This window comes from Linepithema humile, chromosome 6 (assembly GCF_040581485.1).
Source record: "Linepithema humile isolate Giens D197 chromosome 6, Lhum_UNIL_v1.0, whole genome shotgun sequence".
Taxonomy (NCBI): domain Eukaryota; kingdom Metazoa; phylum Arthropoda; class Insecta; order Hymenoptera; family Formicidae; genus Linepithema; species Linepithema humile.
The window spans coordinates 22,495,011-22,510,169 of NC_090133.1; the positions used below are offsets into that span (position 1 = coordinate 22,495,011).

At 36.6% G+C, this 15,159-nt stretch overlaps 1 protein-coding gene across 3 annotated transcripts; it reads left to right on the forward strand.

The window, feature by feature from the left end:
• The first annotated feature begins 235 nt into the window (after positions 1 to 235).
• ATP7 (copper-transporting ATPase 1) lies at positions 236 to 15,021 on the forward strand. Of its 3 annotated transcripts, XM_012368294.2 has the most exons (15): positions 236 to 562; positions 759 to 825; positions 1,142 to 1,196; positions 7,986 to 8,377; positions 8,511 to 8,794; positions 8,890 to 9,111; positions 9,349 to 9,578; positions 10,014 to 10,203; positions 10,296 to 10,529; positions 10,606 to 11,476; positions 11,547 to 12,136; positions 12,220 to 12,423; positions 12,512 to 12,732; positions 13,000 to 13,164; positions 14,631 to 15,021. In XM_012368294.2, the coding sequence occupies exons 2-15, from the start codon at positions 765 to 767 to the stop codon at positions 14,758 to 14,760; spliced, it is 3,849 nt and encodes a 1,282-aa protein (XP_012223717.1). In that variant the 5' UTR covers positions 236 to 562; positions 759 to 764; the 3' UTR covers positions 14,761 to 15,021. The 3 variants fall into 3 exon arrangements, with proteins under 3 accessions (XP_012223717.1, XP_012223718.1, XP_012223719.2); XM_012368295.2 differs by lacking the exons at positions 236 to 562; positions 759 to 825; positions 1,142 to 1,196 and adding an exon at positions 1,690 to 2,745; XM_012368296.2 differs by lacking the exons at positions 236 to 562; positions 759 to 825; positions 1,142 to 1,196 and adding an exon at positions 3,911 to 4,640.
• The last annotated feature ends 138 nt before the right edge of the window (positions 15,022 to 15,159 follow it).

A 15,159-nucleotide genomic window follows, 5' to 3' on the forward strand; every position in this document is an offset into this window, starting at 1 on the left:
GCTAAATAGCAATTATATTTTTTTACTAATTACTGCTAATAAAAATCAATAAAAGTTGCAGTTATCCAGTTTCTACAGTTTTAATTTCTAAAAATTGATTGCCTGGAGCAGAAATAAATGACAAAATTATTTTCAAGCTAGCTTTGAAGGAGAGAGCAGCTGTGAAAGCGAAATTGAGAGAACTTTTATCAGCTGTTTTCATAGTCAGCCGCGATCACGTGATTTCGCGCGACGAATTGTAGAAGCGTGCGTGTGCACTCTTTTGCACGCGTCGCGTCTCGTCTTTTTCTTGTTTCTAGTCTGTACGTTTCGTCAATGTGTGTTGGGCCGTGTGATTTCGAAGTCATGAGATTGACAACGCACCATTGTCATTATCGTGGTACGCGATTAATCTGGTTGCCACGTCAAATGCAGTTTTGACGTGCTCTCGAGCGAGTGACACACAACATTTCGTTGCCCCGAAAATCATCCGCAATCGAATGTTGAAAAGTGCGCGAGACGACATTTAGGTTATAATTTTTCGTTTGTATGAAAAACTACAGGAGCTTCCGTATGTTGAACGGTACGTATGTATGAATGTGTTTGTCGGTGCCTGCAGTTACAAATAGTGCATGTGGAAATAGATGAAAGACACATGTGTGTCTGTAGCTTCTGTTGGTTTATTCGACTAACAAGCCTCTAGGATGCCTGTGTGTAAGCGCTGAGAACAGTCACTCGATTGGCATGATCCGCTCTAACTGTTTGTAATTTTGTTACAGAAAAGAATGGAGAAGATGAAGGTAGAGGAATGTCAAACGAATGCTGGGCCCATGAACGCAGATAGAGGTATGTTGATTTGTCCAATTGTGTAATTAATAGTTGTATTTGACAATTTAAGAACAGCTCTGTAGAAATCTTATCTTATAAGAAACGACCAATCCAATTAGAATTCAATATTTAAACAATAATTGGTTTTTAATTAATATATTTGTTCACGATAAACATGTTTGTGATGGTTGTATTTCCATCTTAAATCAGGAAAAGCTTTATGAAGATTTTATGTCATGATGAGAAAAACACTTAAAATCATATATTTAGTTTTTTTTTTTTTTAATTGTATATATATATATATAAAACTATATTTAATAACATTTATTTACAGAGGACAGAAATGATACTAGAGATGTCAAGGCAGAAAATCAATTTAAGCAAAAAGGGTGAGTAAAGTACATTTAGTTGCTATTACATTGCTATAGGAATTTATTTTTATTTAAGACGAAAAAAAGCTTTAATTAAAGACAATCTCTTTACAAGGAAAAAATGCAATATTAATGCAACATAATATTGAGTGTTTTGAAGTATATTTCAATATAAATCTAATAATATTGACGATAGATTTTACAATCAATTTGATATAATTCAGAAACCTTGAGATATACAGAGCATTACATAAAAAAACGGTAGTAAATCATGCGAAAAGGCCACGGCATTGATTTTAATTCTTGATATCTTATTGCAAAAAGCAAAGAAACGAATACCGTCTTATTGCGAAAAGTATATTCTCTTTTGTAACTTTCAGAAAATTTGCGAGAAATTTTGTCATTAGGTTATCTTATCTGTTGCTACATATAAATCATTCTACATCATTGCTTACTTGCATTATTTATGTCGTAGTATACTATACGTGTGAGCTAGCTAGTCACGTTGAATTTAATCGAAAACGGCTTATTTCAATGTTGTTCGGGAAAACAAGTCGATCGTTGTAATTAATTGTCAGTGTTTTCGTGTTGTCAACGAGGTCGCACGAAAATTAGTCCATCACTTAAGATCTAAGTTTACCTTAAACGTTGTGTTGCAATGTTACACGTCAGTTAACAAAGATTGTCGTTCGTTTCTTTGGTATGTGCCATTAAATCGTAGTTTCCTGTTGTAAAATTAGACGAAAAATGCTCCTATTCGTGCAAACTCCAGTTTCTTCCGCGCATAAAATTTCTTAAATCGTAATTTTGAACAATTAGCAATCCGATAAATCGAATGTCGAACGGATAATTTAAATGTCGAACTCTTTTGTTAAATAATCCAGTTCTTTGTTGCAAAATAAAACGATATGCTCTGATTTTAGCAAATTTTAAGTGCCTTACATATACAAGAGAATTGATTAAAGTTGAGTCATAATTATGAATAATTATGAATAAGAATACATTAGATAGGTGCCGATCGTTTGATTGTAACTGAATTCTTTCGTCAAGCAACACAGTTTACATTTAGATTAAGCGCAAGCACGAGAACATGATACTATTTAATAATACGTATTCGCAAGGGCGTCTCTATCAGCGTCAGCTTGCAATCGAAGCACCGATCGAATATCGAAATTGGAGTCTTGCGCACGGTAGCATCCGCTTGTTGCAGAGCGTGGATGTATTAACATGTGCTTTGTGTTTCTTCGTGTGCACAGAATCGTGCGGTGCATTATCAGCGTGTGATTGAATCCTTCGCGATTCAGCAAAATGTGTAGCTGCTTCATTACAACGCGTCTGCAATAATGTGAAAGTATTTTTTTTGTATTTCGAGGAGAATTACGTTCGACGAGAGTAATAAAAGTAGAAGCGGGAACAATCGTGAAACAAAAAATCGAATTTTGTATTTTCGGAAGTTATAGTGCGTATTTAAAATCATAGAATTCGACGGAATTTTTCGAGTGAAAATGTTACGAAAGTTTAAGGATGCGTGGAAATATAATGTGTTAATCGAGACACCCGATTTTGGGTAAGTATTGTTGAAGATTCGAGATTCTTCAGGGCTCCTCTCGATTGACGTTCGCACATCAAATGAATCACTATCCGCATCATCACTTTTGCATAATTATCACTACGTTTTTCCTTTGAGGCTCCATCAGTAACGATATTCAGTACGTTTTTACTCAGAAATCAATTCTGAGAAATACCGCAGAATTACTTCCCGCGACTATTATTGCTTTATTAAACACAAACACATCGCATTGTTATTCTCGCGACGCGACTGAACAGTACACTCGGCTTAAATTATATGCAATTCTTAACTCGCGGTTTAATAGCTATTAAGCGAGATCGTGCGTACGATACCATCCGTACAAGTAATGTAACTTTGTTATTAGACTGTATTAATCAGATATAAAGTCAATTAAAGTTGATAATGTGAATTGATCAAGATCTCGCGAAGGGAGATCAACAAGAGAAGATTAATTTTAAATGGAACAATTTGTAGATAACATTTTTGAGTATCTTTAAAGAACATTCGATGCATTCAACGTTTTAACAATGTTGCTTAAGCTTAAATTTAAGTTTCATGTACACATTAAAAACTAAGCAATGAATAATATAAAGTATTCTAGTTTAATTACGTACTCACATAATATGTACTTAATATCTGAAAGCACTATTAGAGAATTAAATGCCTAACATCAACGAATTCTGCAAAATTTACACAGAATTACTGAAATTTTTTTATATTATTTTTACTATAAAACACAGCATTTTGAAAATCCGGCTAATTAAAAATTATAAATTAAGTATATATAATATCGAACAATTTTGCAAATCGAGCTAGAGCGTGTTTATTTCTTCTTACATTTACATTACTATCTTTTCGTTTCACAATCTCATACTTAAAATACAAATAGGTTACTTGATAGATATTTTGCAAATTGGATTCTAAAATATGTTAAAACATGTTAGACTTCTCTTGCCACGCAACATTGTTGCTTGAAAATGTAATTCGATAGATTTAAGATTTAATAACGGAATTTCAAGTTACTTTTGTGCATTATCGAAATAATCTCCACGCGATGTCATTTTTTTCTATCTCCGCTTCCGTCTCATAGATTACGAATACCGCAAAGTCACATTCGATCTTGGGAACTTGCGATCTGGAGCACGCCTTTCTCTCTCCGTCCGCGTTTTACTTGGCCCAAGTACTCGACACAAGTAGTCAGGCTTACCTCGTACACTCGGATACTCGCACGGTTTATGTCCGTCGAACACGTATCGTTTTTTTAATAATGTGCTGCAGTGCGACTAATGTCTCCACGCGTCTCTAAAATTTTGATTATTACAATTTTCGGATCGTGTTTGATAATATTTGTTTTGCATTCTTAAATAGAAAGCAGTACGGATAGCCTTGCAATTTATTGCGATGTGCGTGAGCAATCTGAAGCGTCACAACGTTGTATGTAATAATGAAAATAAATCTCAATATTTGAAAATTAGAATTCTCGGTATCTTTTTAGACTCGCGAACGAGTGATGATAATTAGTGTAACGAATTATCGCTAGCTCGTGGTTATATGAGATTCCTGTTGACTCAGTTTTACAGTGTTACGCGTGTAATATGACCGATAACGTTACCTTCTAAAATTAACATCCCGACTGTTTCGCGACTATCTCGACTATCAAGAAATTTATGAACAGAATCATGTGATGTGTGATAATAAATCTGTAATATCATAACAAATTTTTTTGACACATAAAACGCTGATTCCGTATTGCACCTGTGCGTGTGTGTGTTTTTTTAAATCTAACACGAGATGACGGAGTTTGAAGGCCCGTTAGTTCATCGGGTGAAGCTGGCATATCGTAATCTGGCGAATATTTCGATGATATCGCGCGAAAACACGAGGTTACTCGGGTAAATGTCTTTTGCAAATTATTTATATAGAATAAATTTTTGTATCTGTGAATCAAATTTATAAAAATTGGTATCTTAGTATAGATTAGTATTTTTTTATATTTGAATAGTCTGTTTTAAAAATAAAATTGTGAAAACAAAGTAAAGTAAAAAGTAAATATGCTTGAAAATAATACTTTACTTGCAAAAAATATATTTGCTAAGATCAAATAATTTTTGTAATGAAAATCTATACATTCTTGAATTTTCTCCGACTTATTTCAATTGAGAATTATGATTATCGTTTATTTTACGTAGTAATAATTTTTATGACATTTCTAATCCATATTTATGTTTGAGAACGTACGAGAAACGTACAGAAGAAGTTAACGATTCTATCTATTTTTCATACAATATGAGAATTTATCAGAAATGTTTAAAAGAGAATCAAGTATACTTTGATGTAATAAAGTGGTCTCGGCGTTATCGGGATAATTAGTTCCTTCTACACATGCGTAATTACGCATACACATGATAAGCGTTAAGCTTCCCAGAAAGTGTACTGCGAGCAGAAAGCGTGAAGTCTTTTGCCTTAAATTGCGATAACTTTCACGTTCGCTGAAATTAAGATGGCAATTCCGCAACCTGCGTATATGAAATATACTTTTGCAGATGCGAGCTACACACATTAGAATTGAACGTTACATTAACAGCGTTTTTGCAATTTAAAATTAGCTGTGCACGTATGACCTTGCTTCGTGATCGGGATCATCGTCCATGTAACATTGATAACGCTCGATTTATCGCACATTTTGTATCTAATTAAAGATTTCGTTGCGATAAAATGCTACATTGTTCGATAACTAACAAACCTTCATGTATTCTTGCATGTGAAAAATAACGACATGATATACGATATGATACGACAAAAACGTGATCTTATCTCTCAAAGTTACTGAATTTGCCAAATCGTAAAGGTACGCTTAGCAAGGTGGGCAATATTACAGATAAATTTATATAGCCTTTTTTTCTGCTGATTTTGATAAAATTGTTCTGTGCAAAATTATATCAATATCAATTATTCACATAAATCGTGGAAATTAAATCGTCGATTTATATAAATCGATGGAAAGTAATTAATTTCTCTTGAAATCTAAATAAGACGACAAATATGCCGGAGGGGAAATTCATTTCTCGACGACGGCAAATAATTTGGCCTTGATCGGCGCACTCTATGGAACTCCAGGCATTCGTTCTTCATCGAGCGATCCTTCCGCGCATCCCCAAGGTATTGTACACGCCGAGCTGGTCGCGTATCAGTCGGCTCTCAAATGACCGTCCGGCTTTTTATTCTGTCCATCGCACGTGAAAGAAGTGCCGTGAGCAAAAAGCGACGCCGTGAGCAACTGCGATACGGCACTTCGATCCTCTGATTACCGCAGTTATCAGTCGTTCGGCAATATCAATTCGTGTTGTGCATCGCGCATTTTTTTCGTCACCGCGCCTTTTCCCACTCGTGCCGACTTGAGCGATCGTTTAATCGCAAAAGTGGAAATCGCAATCGGCGATTCGCAAAACACGCAGCGAAAAATCAGCATTTCCACAAGAGAAACGTCGATCACGATCGGCGATCGTACGTCGCCAGAATTGCGATTTATTTTCCTTTTCTTCGATTCGTTCGATTTCTCCAAATAGTTAAACGATGATTCAGCGTTAAAGTTTTCATAGTGAATAATGATCGACAAAGAATTGGAATTCTTCAAATTTGTGTTTCCTTTTAGCGATTAACGCTTTTTCGAAAAACAATCGTCGTTTATTTATCTCGATATATAATAATATAGCGCATGTGTTATTAATTTGCTGCGCGAGTGAAAGTACCATACAATACTTTATTCCAAGATAATAATTTTTTTGGAGCAATGTAGGAAAAATATCTTTGACCTCTGACATTATTTACTTTGATCGATCGATTTTTTATCAAATGTCGCAAACGTACGCATGAATTTTTGAAGAACTAGATACTTGTAACCCGTTCAATAAGCGTTTCTTCAGGCTTATCTTTAGGATGATTAAGTCGAACGATAAGAAATATGTAATATTTGTCGGTTAAAATAAACAAGAAAGTATTATGCTAGTGGGAGAAAGATAGCTTAGAAGCTATGGTGTACTCGGAACTATGGTGTGAATTGTTTGTCAAACTCTCAAAAATCTTAATTGAAAAATCTTAGCTGGACTTTGCATTTTGAATAATGAAGGACGAGGAGAGGCTACCTCTTCTTAAAACATACGGTGCCACCGATATCCTCTGGTAAGCTCCGTAAAAAGCTCTAGCTGTTGCGCAATTTTTCTTGCAAAAAAAATCCATTCGTTTTGGAATAAGTTTTGCTATTAACTCAAATAACTAGAAACAATTTCTAGTGTCGTATAATTATTATTTAAATGAGTGTCAGCTGTTTGTATGGTAGATACGTCGCTTGCAGGAATCCGCTTCCGTGGTCGACACACTGCCGTTATCTGCGGGCCATGAGTTTCTGATAAAGGGGCGGGATTTTTTGTCGGAATTATCGATAACCGATTGGCATTCCTTCTGTCGCTTTCTGTTACGTTAGAAACGTATCGTCGTACGGTGAATATCGAGAATCTGCGATTTTGTGCGCAATGATGAATGTAGAATTTATCAATGCAGGTTATCGCACCGCGAACGTATTGCGTAAATTTATGAAAGAGATTACTGTAATTGTTTCGTCATTTTATATACACACTAATGAACAGAACATTGTAAATTATATTGTTAACAAGCACAACATTTATTACGAGTTATAGTTTAAATATTAGGGCCTTAAAAATAACTTTTTGTTAATTTTTAAAAATATGTTTGCGTATAAAAATAGATAGAAGCTAATTATCTGTACAATCCTTCGTTATTTTTTTCGTTGGATTTTAATAACTGTGTTAACGGAACGAACATGTTTTATACAAATGCAAAACAGTACGGACGACTTTAGGGATTGAATAACAATCGATGAAAGTAGTGAAAAGAAAGACTAGGAAAAAATCGAAAGAAAACGAGCGAGCAAGTGACGACAGTCAAATCGCACAGTTGACTGGAACAATTATGCAGCTTTTATAATTATAATTTAATTTTACATTTTTAATATCACGAAATATACGTTGCGTTATGCAAAAAAATGAGATTAAGTAAATGATCTTTCTTTACGTTTTTGTAGTATTATTCTGTATTTTATTATCTTTTGCACTTCGACACCTGGTTCTTGTAGTCTTTTTTTGCGTTGATTTTCTTTACGTTGAACTGCCAAAGAAATCACTTGTATTGCAATGTTTGAAATGTTGGGATAAAAATTTCAGGGATGGCGATGACGACACCGACTACGAAGGCACCACGCACTTGGTGCGGGTTCCGCGCACGACGGAAGCGCGGCAGGAGACCAGCACAATCAGAATCGATATTCAGGGGATGACCTGTCAGAGTTGCGTGAGGAACATCGAGGGGATGATCGGCGAGCGGCCCGACGTCGTCAGCATCCGCGTGGTTCTGGAAGAGAAGGCCGGTTACATCGAGTACAAGACGCACGAAACGACGCCGCAGGAATTGGCGGAGGCGATCGAGGACATGGGGTTCACCGCCAGCCTGCCGATGTCCTGCGACGTCGAAAATGAAGCCGCTGCACCTACCATCAGCACCTGCAGCATACACGTGGACGGAATGACCTGTTCGTCGTGCGTGAAGAACATCACCGGTAAGTCGATTGAAAAGAAACAAATTCGCAACTCGAAGGACACGAAACAATTTTCAATTTTACTCTCAAATTATAAATTCCACATTGCACACGCTACATTTCTTTTTCGACAACTATGTATTCTCTTGTACAGGTGTTCTCTCCGGAAAGCCCGATATAAAGGATGTAAACGTTAGTTTGGAGGATAAAGAAGCCAAAGTTTCTTATAGCAGCGGCGACGTAACGGCGAATCAAATAGCGATGTACGTAGAAGACATGGGCTTCACCGCATACGTGAAAGAAGTGAACGGCAAAGCTGTGAAGTCGGAATCGGACGGCGTTATCAATGAAAGCAATAAGAAGGCGGAACTGGCGCTGCAAGTGAATGGTGCTGGTGATGTCAAAGGCCAATTATTAAAGTGCTTCCTGCATATAACCGTACGTTGTGTTCCACTTCCGACTTTTAGTTACATTTTTAAATAAAATTTAGCATGGCTCACGTGACTGTAAATCACGATTTGTTTGCCTTTAAGGGTATGACTTGCGCTTCCTGTGTCACTGCAATAGAGAAGCACTGCAAAAAATTGTACGGGGTAAACAACATACTGGTAGCATTGATGGCCGCCAAGGCGGAGGTCACGTATGACCCCAACAAGATAAGAGCAGTGGATATCGCTTCCAGTATATCAGAATTGGGCTTTCCTACAACTTTAATAGAGGAGCCCGGAACTGGAGAAGGAGAGGTCGAATTAAAAGTGAGATAGCTTTGAAGATTTGATTCACAATTCTAGAAGCATTAAGATCAAAAACCAATATCACTTATTCATTTGCATTTCACGTTTTAGAAATCAGTTTCTTATGTCTGTAATTTTTCAACATGCTTTTTCTAAAAGAATACAAAATTTATTATTAGACTTAAATTACGCAGAATTAAAAGTCGACAATTACTTTGTAAGTATAATTTGTTTCATTCTGGATTGAATTGATTTCAGATTATGGGTATGACGTGTGCGTCATGCGTGAATAAAATAGAGTCGACGGTGAAAAAGTTACCGGGTATACGATCGGCGGTGGTAGCTTTGGCAACGCAGCGGGGAAAATTTAAATACGACGTGGAAAAAACCGGTGTTAGAGATATCATTGAGGCCATTAATAAATTAGGTTTTACAGCCAGTTTGTTTAGCAATCGAGATAAGGAAAATAGAGATTACTTAGATCAAAAGTAAGTAGACATATTTATTGTTTCCCGTAACATACGTTATTTACACATTTACACAATCTTTTTTCTCTTATCTCTTTTCTTGCTTCTAACTTATTTACTGACTTAATACTACTTAATTTACTCTTATTTATCCTATAATTAACTTATAATTGAACTTGGATTTTTAATCGCCATTGCGCACATTTATCTATCTCTCTTTCGCAATTTTATCACATGCGCGCGCGTAACCTTGACGACTTTCGTTTTTTTTTTTCATTTTTTGCTTTATATTTCTTTCATTTTTATCCTCTCTCTTTCATTCTCTTACTCTTCTTTTTTCCTTCTCTCCTTCCCTTTTCTCTCATTTCTGATCAGAAATATACTTCGCGATACATTTAATATTTAGTTAGCTATCTACATAATAGAAATTTTTCACGCCCTTTGTTTGTATTGCAGAGAAGAGATAAGGAAATGGCGAACCACGTTCTTGGTATCGCTGATTTTCGGAGTCCCATGTATGATTGCTATGACATATTTCATGACAGTTATGTCATTTGGCAACAAGACACACGAGGAAATGTGTTGCATAGTGCCTGGTCTTTCATGGGAAAATCTGATTCTCTTCGTGTTTTCCACACCGGTTCAGGTACGCGCGTCGAGATAGAACATGTATTTTGCTTTTACACGGTGTGGCTAAAAAGTTTCGGAACTGAATTAATAAAAATTTCTTTCACTTAGTTCTTCGGCGGCTGGCATTTCTACGTGCAAGCTTACAAAATCCTGAAACACGGCACGACCAACATGGACGTGCTAATTTCAATGACTACGACGATCTCATATCTCTACTCCCTCGCCATTCTTGCTGCCGCTATGATAATGCAACAGAACGTCAGTCCACAGACGTTTTTCGATACCCCGCCGATGCTTCTGGTTTTTATCAGTCTTGGAAGATGGCTTGAACACGTGGCAAAGGTATCTATTCGAGGCACTAATAATTCAATATCACTTCTGCGCCGAAATAGCAAAAATAAGTACGTTTTGTATTCAGGGAAAGACGTCCGAAGCTCTCTCGAAACTGTTATCCTTGAAAGCCACGGATGCAGTGTTAGTTTCGTTAGGTCCCAACAACGAAATACTGAAGGAGCGCTTGATAAGCATAGATCTGGTGCAACGCGGCGACGTGTTGAAGGTGGTGCAGGGTGCCAAAGTGCCCGTTGACGGCCGCGTGCTGTCTGGTCAATCAACTTGCGACGAGAGTCTCATCACCGGCGAGAGCATGCCGGTGACGAAGAAGAAGGGATCAGTGGTGATCGGCGGCTCTATTAATCAGAACGGACCGCTGCTGGTCGTCGCCACGCACACGGGCGAGCACACGACACTCGCGCAAATCGTGCGTCTAGTGGAAGAAGCGCAAACGAACAAAGCACCAATCCAACAACTGGCCGACAAGATAGCCGGCTTCTTCATACCGCTGGTCATAGCGGTCTCCACGGTGACGCTGATAGTCTGGATCATCGTCGGCTACATGAACATCGAACAGCTGCCCATATCGCACGGCGATCAGATCGACAAGCACGGCATGAACCGCGAGGAGATCATATTTCAGTATGCCTTCCGGAGCGCTCTGTCGGTACTTGCGATCGCGTGTCCCTGCGCGCTCGGTTTGGCGACGCCGACCGCGGTTATGGTCGGCACCGGAGTGGGCGCGCTAAACGGTATCCTCATCAAGGGCGCCGAGCCACTGGAGAACACGCACAAAGTCAAATGCGTCGTCTTCGACAAGACGGGAACGTTGACGCACGGTGTGCCGATTGTCACGAAAATCGGCCTGTTTGTGGGCGAGAAGGTTTGCTCGCTGGCGAAGTTGTTGCTGGTCGTCGGCACGGCGGAAATAAATAGCGAACATCCCATTGCGTCGGGTAAATATAATACTTCCGTTTAATCATACTGTATGTTGAATCGCGTAATAATCGTTAATTCTTCTTGAAGCGATCGTGAACTACGTGAAAGATACGATCGGAACGGGAGCCACCGGGCAGTGCACGAACTTCCAGGCAGTCGCCGGCTGTGGCCTCAAGTGTAAGGTGTCCCATCTAGACGCCGCTCTGTCCGACGCGCTCAAGTCCGAGAAGATTGTCAATTACATGAATCAAACGAGCAATGCGTCGGCCGGCACTTACAATCTCAACAATGTGCCTATCGATAACGTGCCGATCGCCGAGATGCCGACGCAGGAGCGGCAAAGCTTAGATCTGCAATTACTATTAAGTCCCGACTCGCAGGGTGATCGGAATGCTTCCAGCGACGTATACGAGGTCTGCATCGGCAATCGCGAATGGATGCGCCGGAACGCGATCAATATCCCACCGGAGGTGGACGCGCGGATGATCAGCGAGGAAAATTTGGGACACACTGCCGTCCTGGCCGCTGTGAATAACGTTCTAGTCGCTATGATCAGCGTCGCCGACACCGTAAAGCCCGAGGCGCATCTCGCAGTCTACACTCTGAAGAAGATGGGGCTGCAAGTGATCCTTTTAACGGGCGATAATAGGAAAACTGCAGCTTCAATCGCCAGACAGGTACAGATAAAATTCTATTGCATTACGAGAGATTTTATTTTTCTGAGACATTTTTTCTAAATCAACTTTTACTTCTTTTACAGGTCGGCATCACCCGAGTTTTCGCGGAGGTGTTGCCGTCTCACAAGGTGGCGAAAATTCAGCGATTGCAAGACCAAGGTTTGAGAGTTGCCATGGTGGGTGATGGTGTCAATGACAGTCCGGCTTTGGCTCAGGCGGATGTCGGTATCGCCATCGCATCTGGCACTGACGTCGCAGTGGAGGCTGCTGACGTGGTTCTTATGCGCGTAAGTGTAATTAGCGACAATTACGTGTAACAAAAAAAAGCTATGTGCTTTACAAATTGATAAAACCTAACGTTGAATCATGTTGCAGAATGATCTGTTGGATGTAATCGCATGCTTAGATCTATCGAGGAAAACAGTTCGCAGGATAAGACTGAACTTCTTATTCGCTAGTGTTTACAATCTTCTTAGTATTCCGATAGCTGCTGGAATATTCAGCTCTTACGGCTTCTTCCTGCAGCCATGGATGTCTTCCGCCGCTATGGCTTTAAGTTCAGTATCTGTGGTTGGAAGTTCTTTATTATTGAAGCTGTGAGTATACGTTTTCCTAATCTTTAAATTAAAAACATTTTTTATTTCAATGAACATAGTGTCAATTTTTCTTTCCTAAAATAAAATTTGTCTTACTACTAAAGTTAATATTTGAGGATAGCTCTTGTAAGACAATTGTATAGTTTAGTGTGGTCTTCATTCCCTATATAAATAAAAAATTAACTTTCTGAGAATCAGTGGGCTTACTACGCTTGATATGAAATGTACAATCGTGTTTTTTGATATTAAAATTAATTACCCGTACAGTTATCGTAAACCGATCAAAGCTACATTGGAAACTCCGGAATACCTAGCAGCTATGCACGCTCACTCCACAGCGCGAATGATCGACTTGGACACTATATCGCTCCACCGTGGATTGGACGATTCTGTCGTACCAGTCATGAACAGGTCAACGTCCACATTGTCCAGGTATGAACAGCCGCATACGGATGTAATGCTTTCAAATATTTTGCAGAACTGTAACAACTCTGTTGCTTAATGCTAAGTGATTCTAATACAGGGAAGAGTATTAATTTATTTATTGTACTAATCATGTACATAATCCACCATACTAATTTGTGTAAATAATTTTTAATAAATAATATATGTTCTTCCTTAGCGCTTATCAGAATATTGATATTGTTTACAATAACATCACTAGAAAGCAAAGAAAAATTCAAAGAAACTTACTGATTAATTTAATAATCTATTCCAGTCTAACTTTAATAAAATTATTAGGAAATTATGGTGAAGTTTTTTGCCATTTGTATAGCTTAGAGTCAATTGATAAACTAATATAGCTAATATTATATTATTTATAAATAGCTCATAACTCTATCACGCACATTTAGTATATGGTTCATCAATTTAATTTGGTTCATGTAAATGTATTTCTTTTATTAATTTTAGGCATTTATATCTTAAAAACTAAAAATTTATAATTTAAAAAAAAATATATATATATATATATATATATATTTTAAAAAATATACATAAATTCTTGGAAAATAAATATTAATGTGTTTTATAAAATTGCATAACAGAGATTTATACAATAAAAATATATTAAATTTTATTTATATAAAAATAAAATTCGTTGCATGAAAAATTTTATTAAAGTTATTTTTGTTATTATTTTATTAAGTTGGAAATTATAATTTTTTATAATTTTAATGTTAATTAAATCTTTGATGAAATTATTAGTTGATATATTAGCTTATTGTTTAAAATAAATTGTAAGACTGAAAAAATGTTCATATATATATATATATATATATATATATAGAACATATACTTAAATAACATTTTGTTTGTTATAAATATATTTTTGTAAATATGAAGAATAAAAAATAAATACAAATTAATACATTTATATTTGGATATATTATAGACTGAATGTACAGATACTTACAATGTACAGATATTTTGTGAATAAATACTCATGCGCATTTTTAATATAGATATATTATTTAATCCTAATTACTCATTTATAATCAATACATTTGTAATAACCGCATTTTATTTGGAGGCTTGCAATTATTATATTTTACGTTAAGTATTATTTTTATGCATTTCTTGCTTAAGATCACATCACATTTCCGTAGAATAAGATAACAAATTATATTAAGTTGCTAGAATATATCTAAGTGTATATATATATATGCATTATGTACTAACATTTTTTGTTGTATATCCAACTATTTGGGAAGCGACAAGTTATATTATATTAGTTAACACATTTTAATTCACTTGCTTTAAAGCTGCACAATGCCTGACATTTATAACAGATGTAGTAATAATTTAGTTTAAAATATTTCTACTTACTATCATCAGTTAATTGAAAAAATTGCCTGCAATGGTTATTATCAAATTGTTTTGCATTCGTGAATTTACAGAATATTTGGAAAGTCGAAACTCGATGTGGAGGGCCATCTTCTTGGCGAGGAGGTAGATGAGATAGATTTAGCTGTGGATTTTTCAAATTATCGTAAAAATGCGAACGTTGTAGATATAACTCCAGTGTGAATCATAAAAAATTATATCTGACAAACATTTCTTTTCTGTTAGCTTATAATTTGTGATAAATTAATAAAACGTTATCTATATTTTTAGTACTGTATCTCTCAATAAGATTAACGGAAGAAATTGTAAATAATTTTATTGTAAGACTCGTAACATAATTGTTACCCATCACATTGAAGATATGCTGCATGCTGCAGAAGTAATGCCAATAATCCGTGTAAAACTCTGTTGCCTTTGATTATTTTCAATACATTTTTAAACAGATTTTATATATTAATTGTATTTTGAATTCCGAAATCGGTTGCGAAAATGTTAGCGAAACGCGCCTATGTTAGTTTCCTGAGACTCAATGCGCTTATTGTGATGCTTGTTGATACTTCAACATAAAACAGAGGTACGATC

Excerpts from the sequence above, each read along its gene's own strand:
- ATP7 (XM_012368294.2), top strand. The coding sequence starts at position 765 with ATGGAGAAGATGAAGGTAGAGGAATGTCAAACGAATGCTGGGCCCATG. Across the intron at positions 8,378-8,510 it reads GTGCGTGAAGAACATCACCG|GTGTTCTCTCCGGAAAGCCC; the intron begins GTAAGTCGATTG and ends TCTCTTGTACAG. Across the intron at positions 8,795-8,889 it reads AGTGCTTCCTGCATATAACC|GGTATGACTTGCGCTTCCTG; the intron begins GTACGTTGTGTT and ends TTTGCCTTTAAG.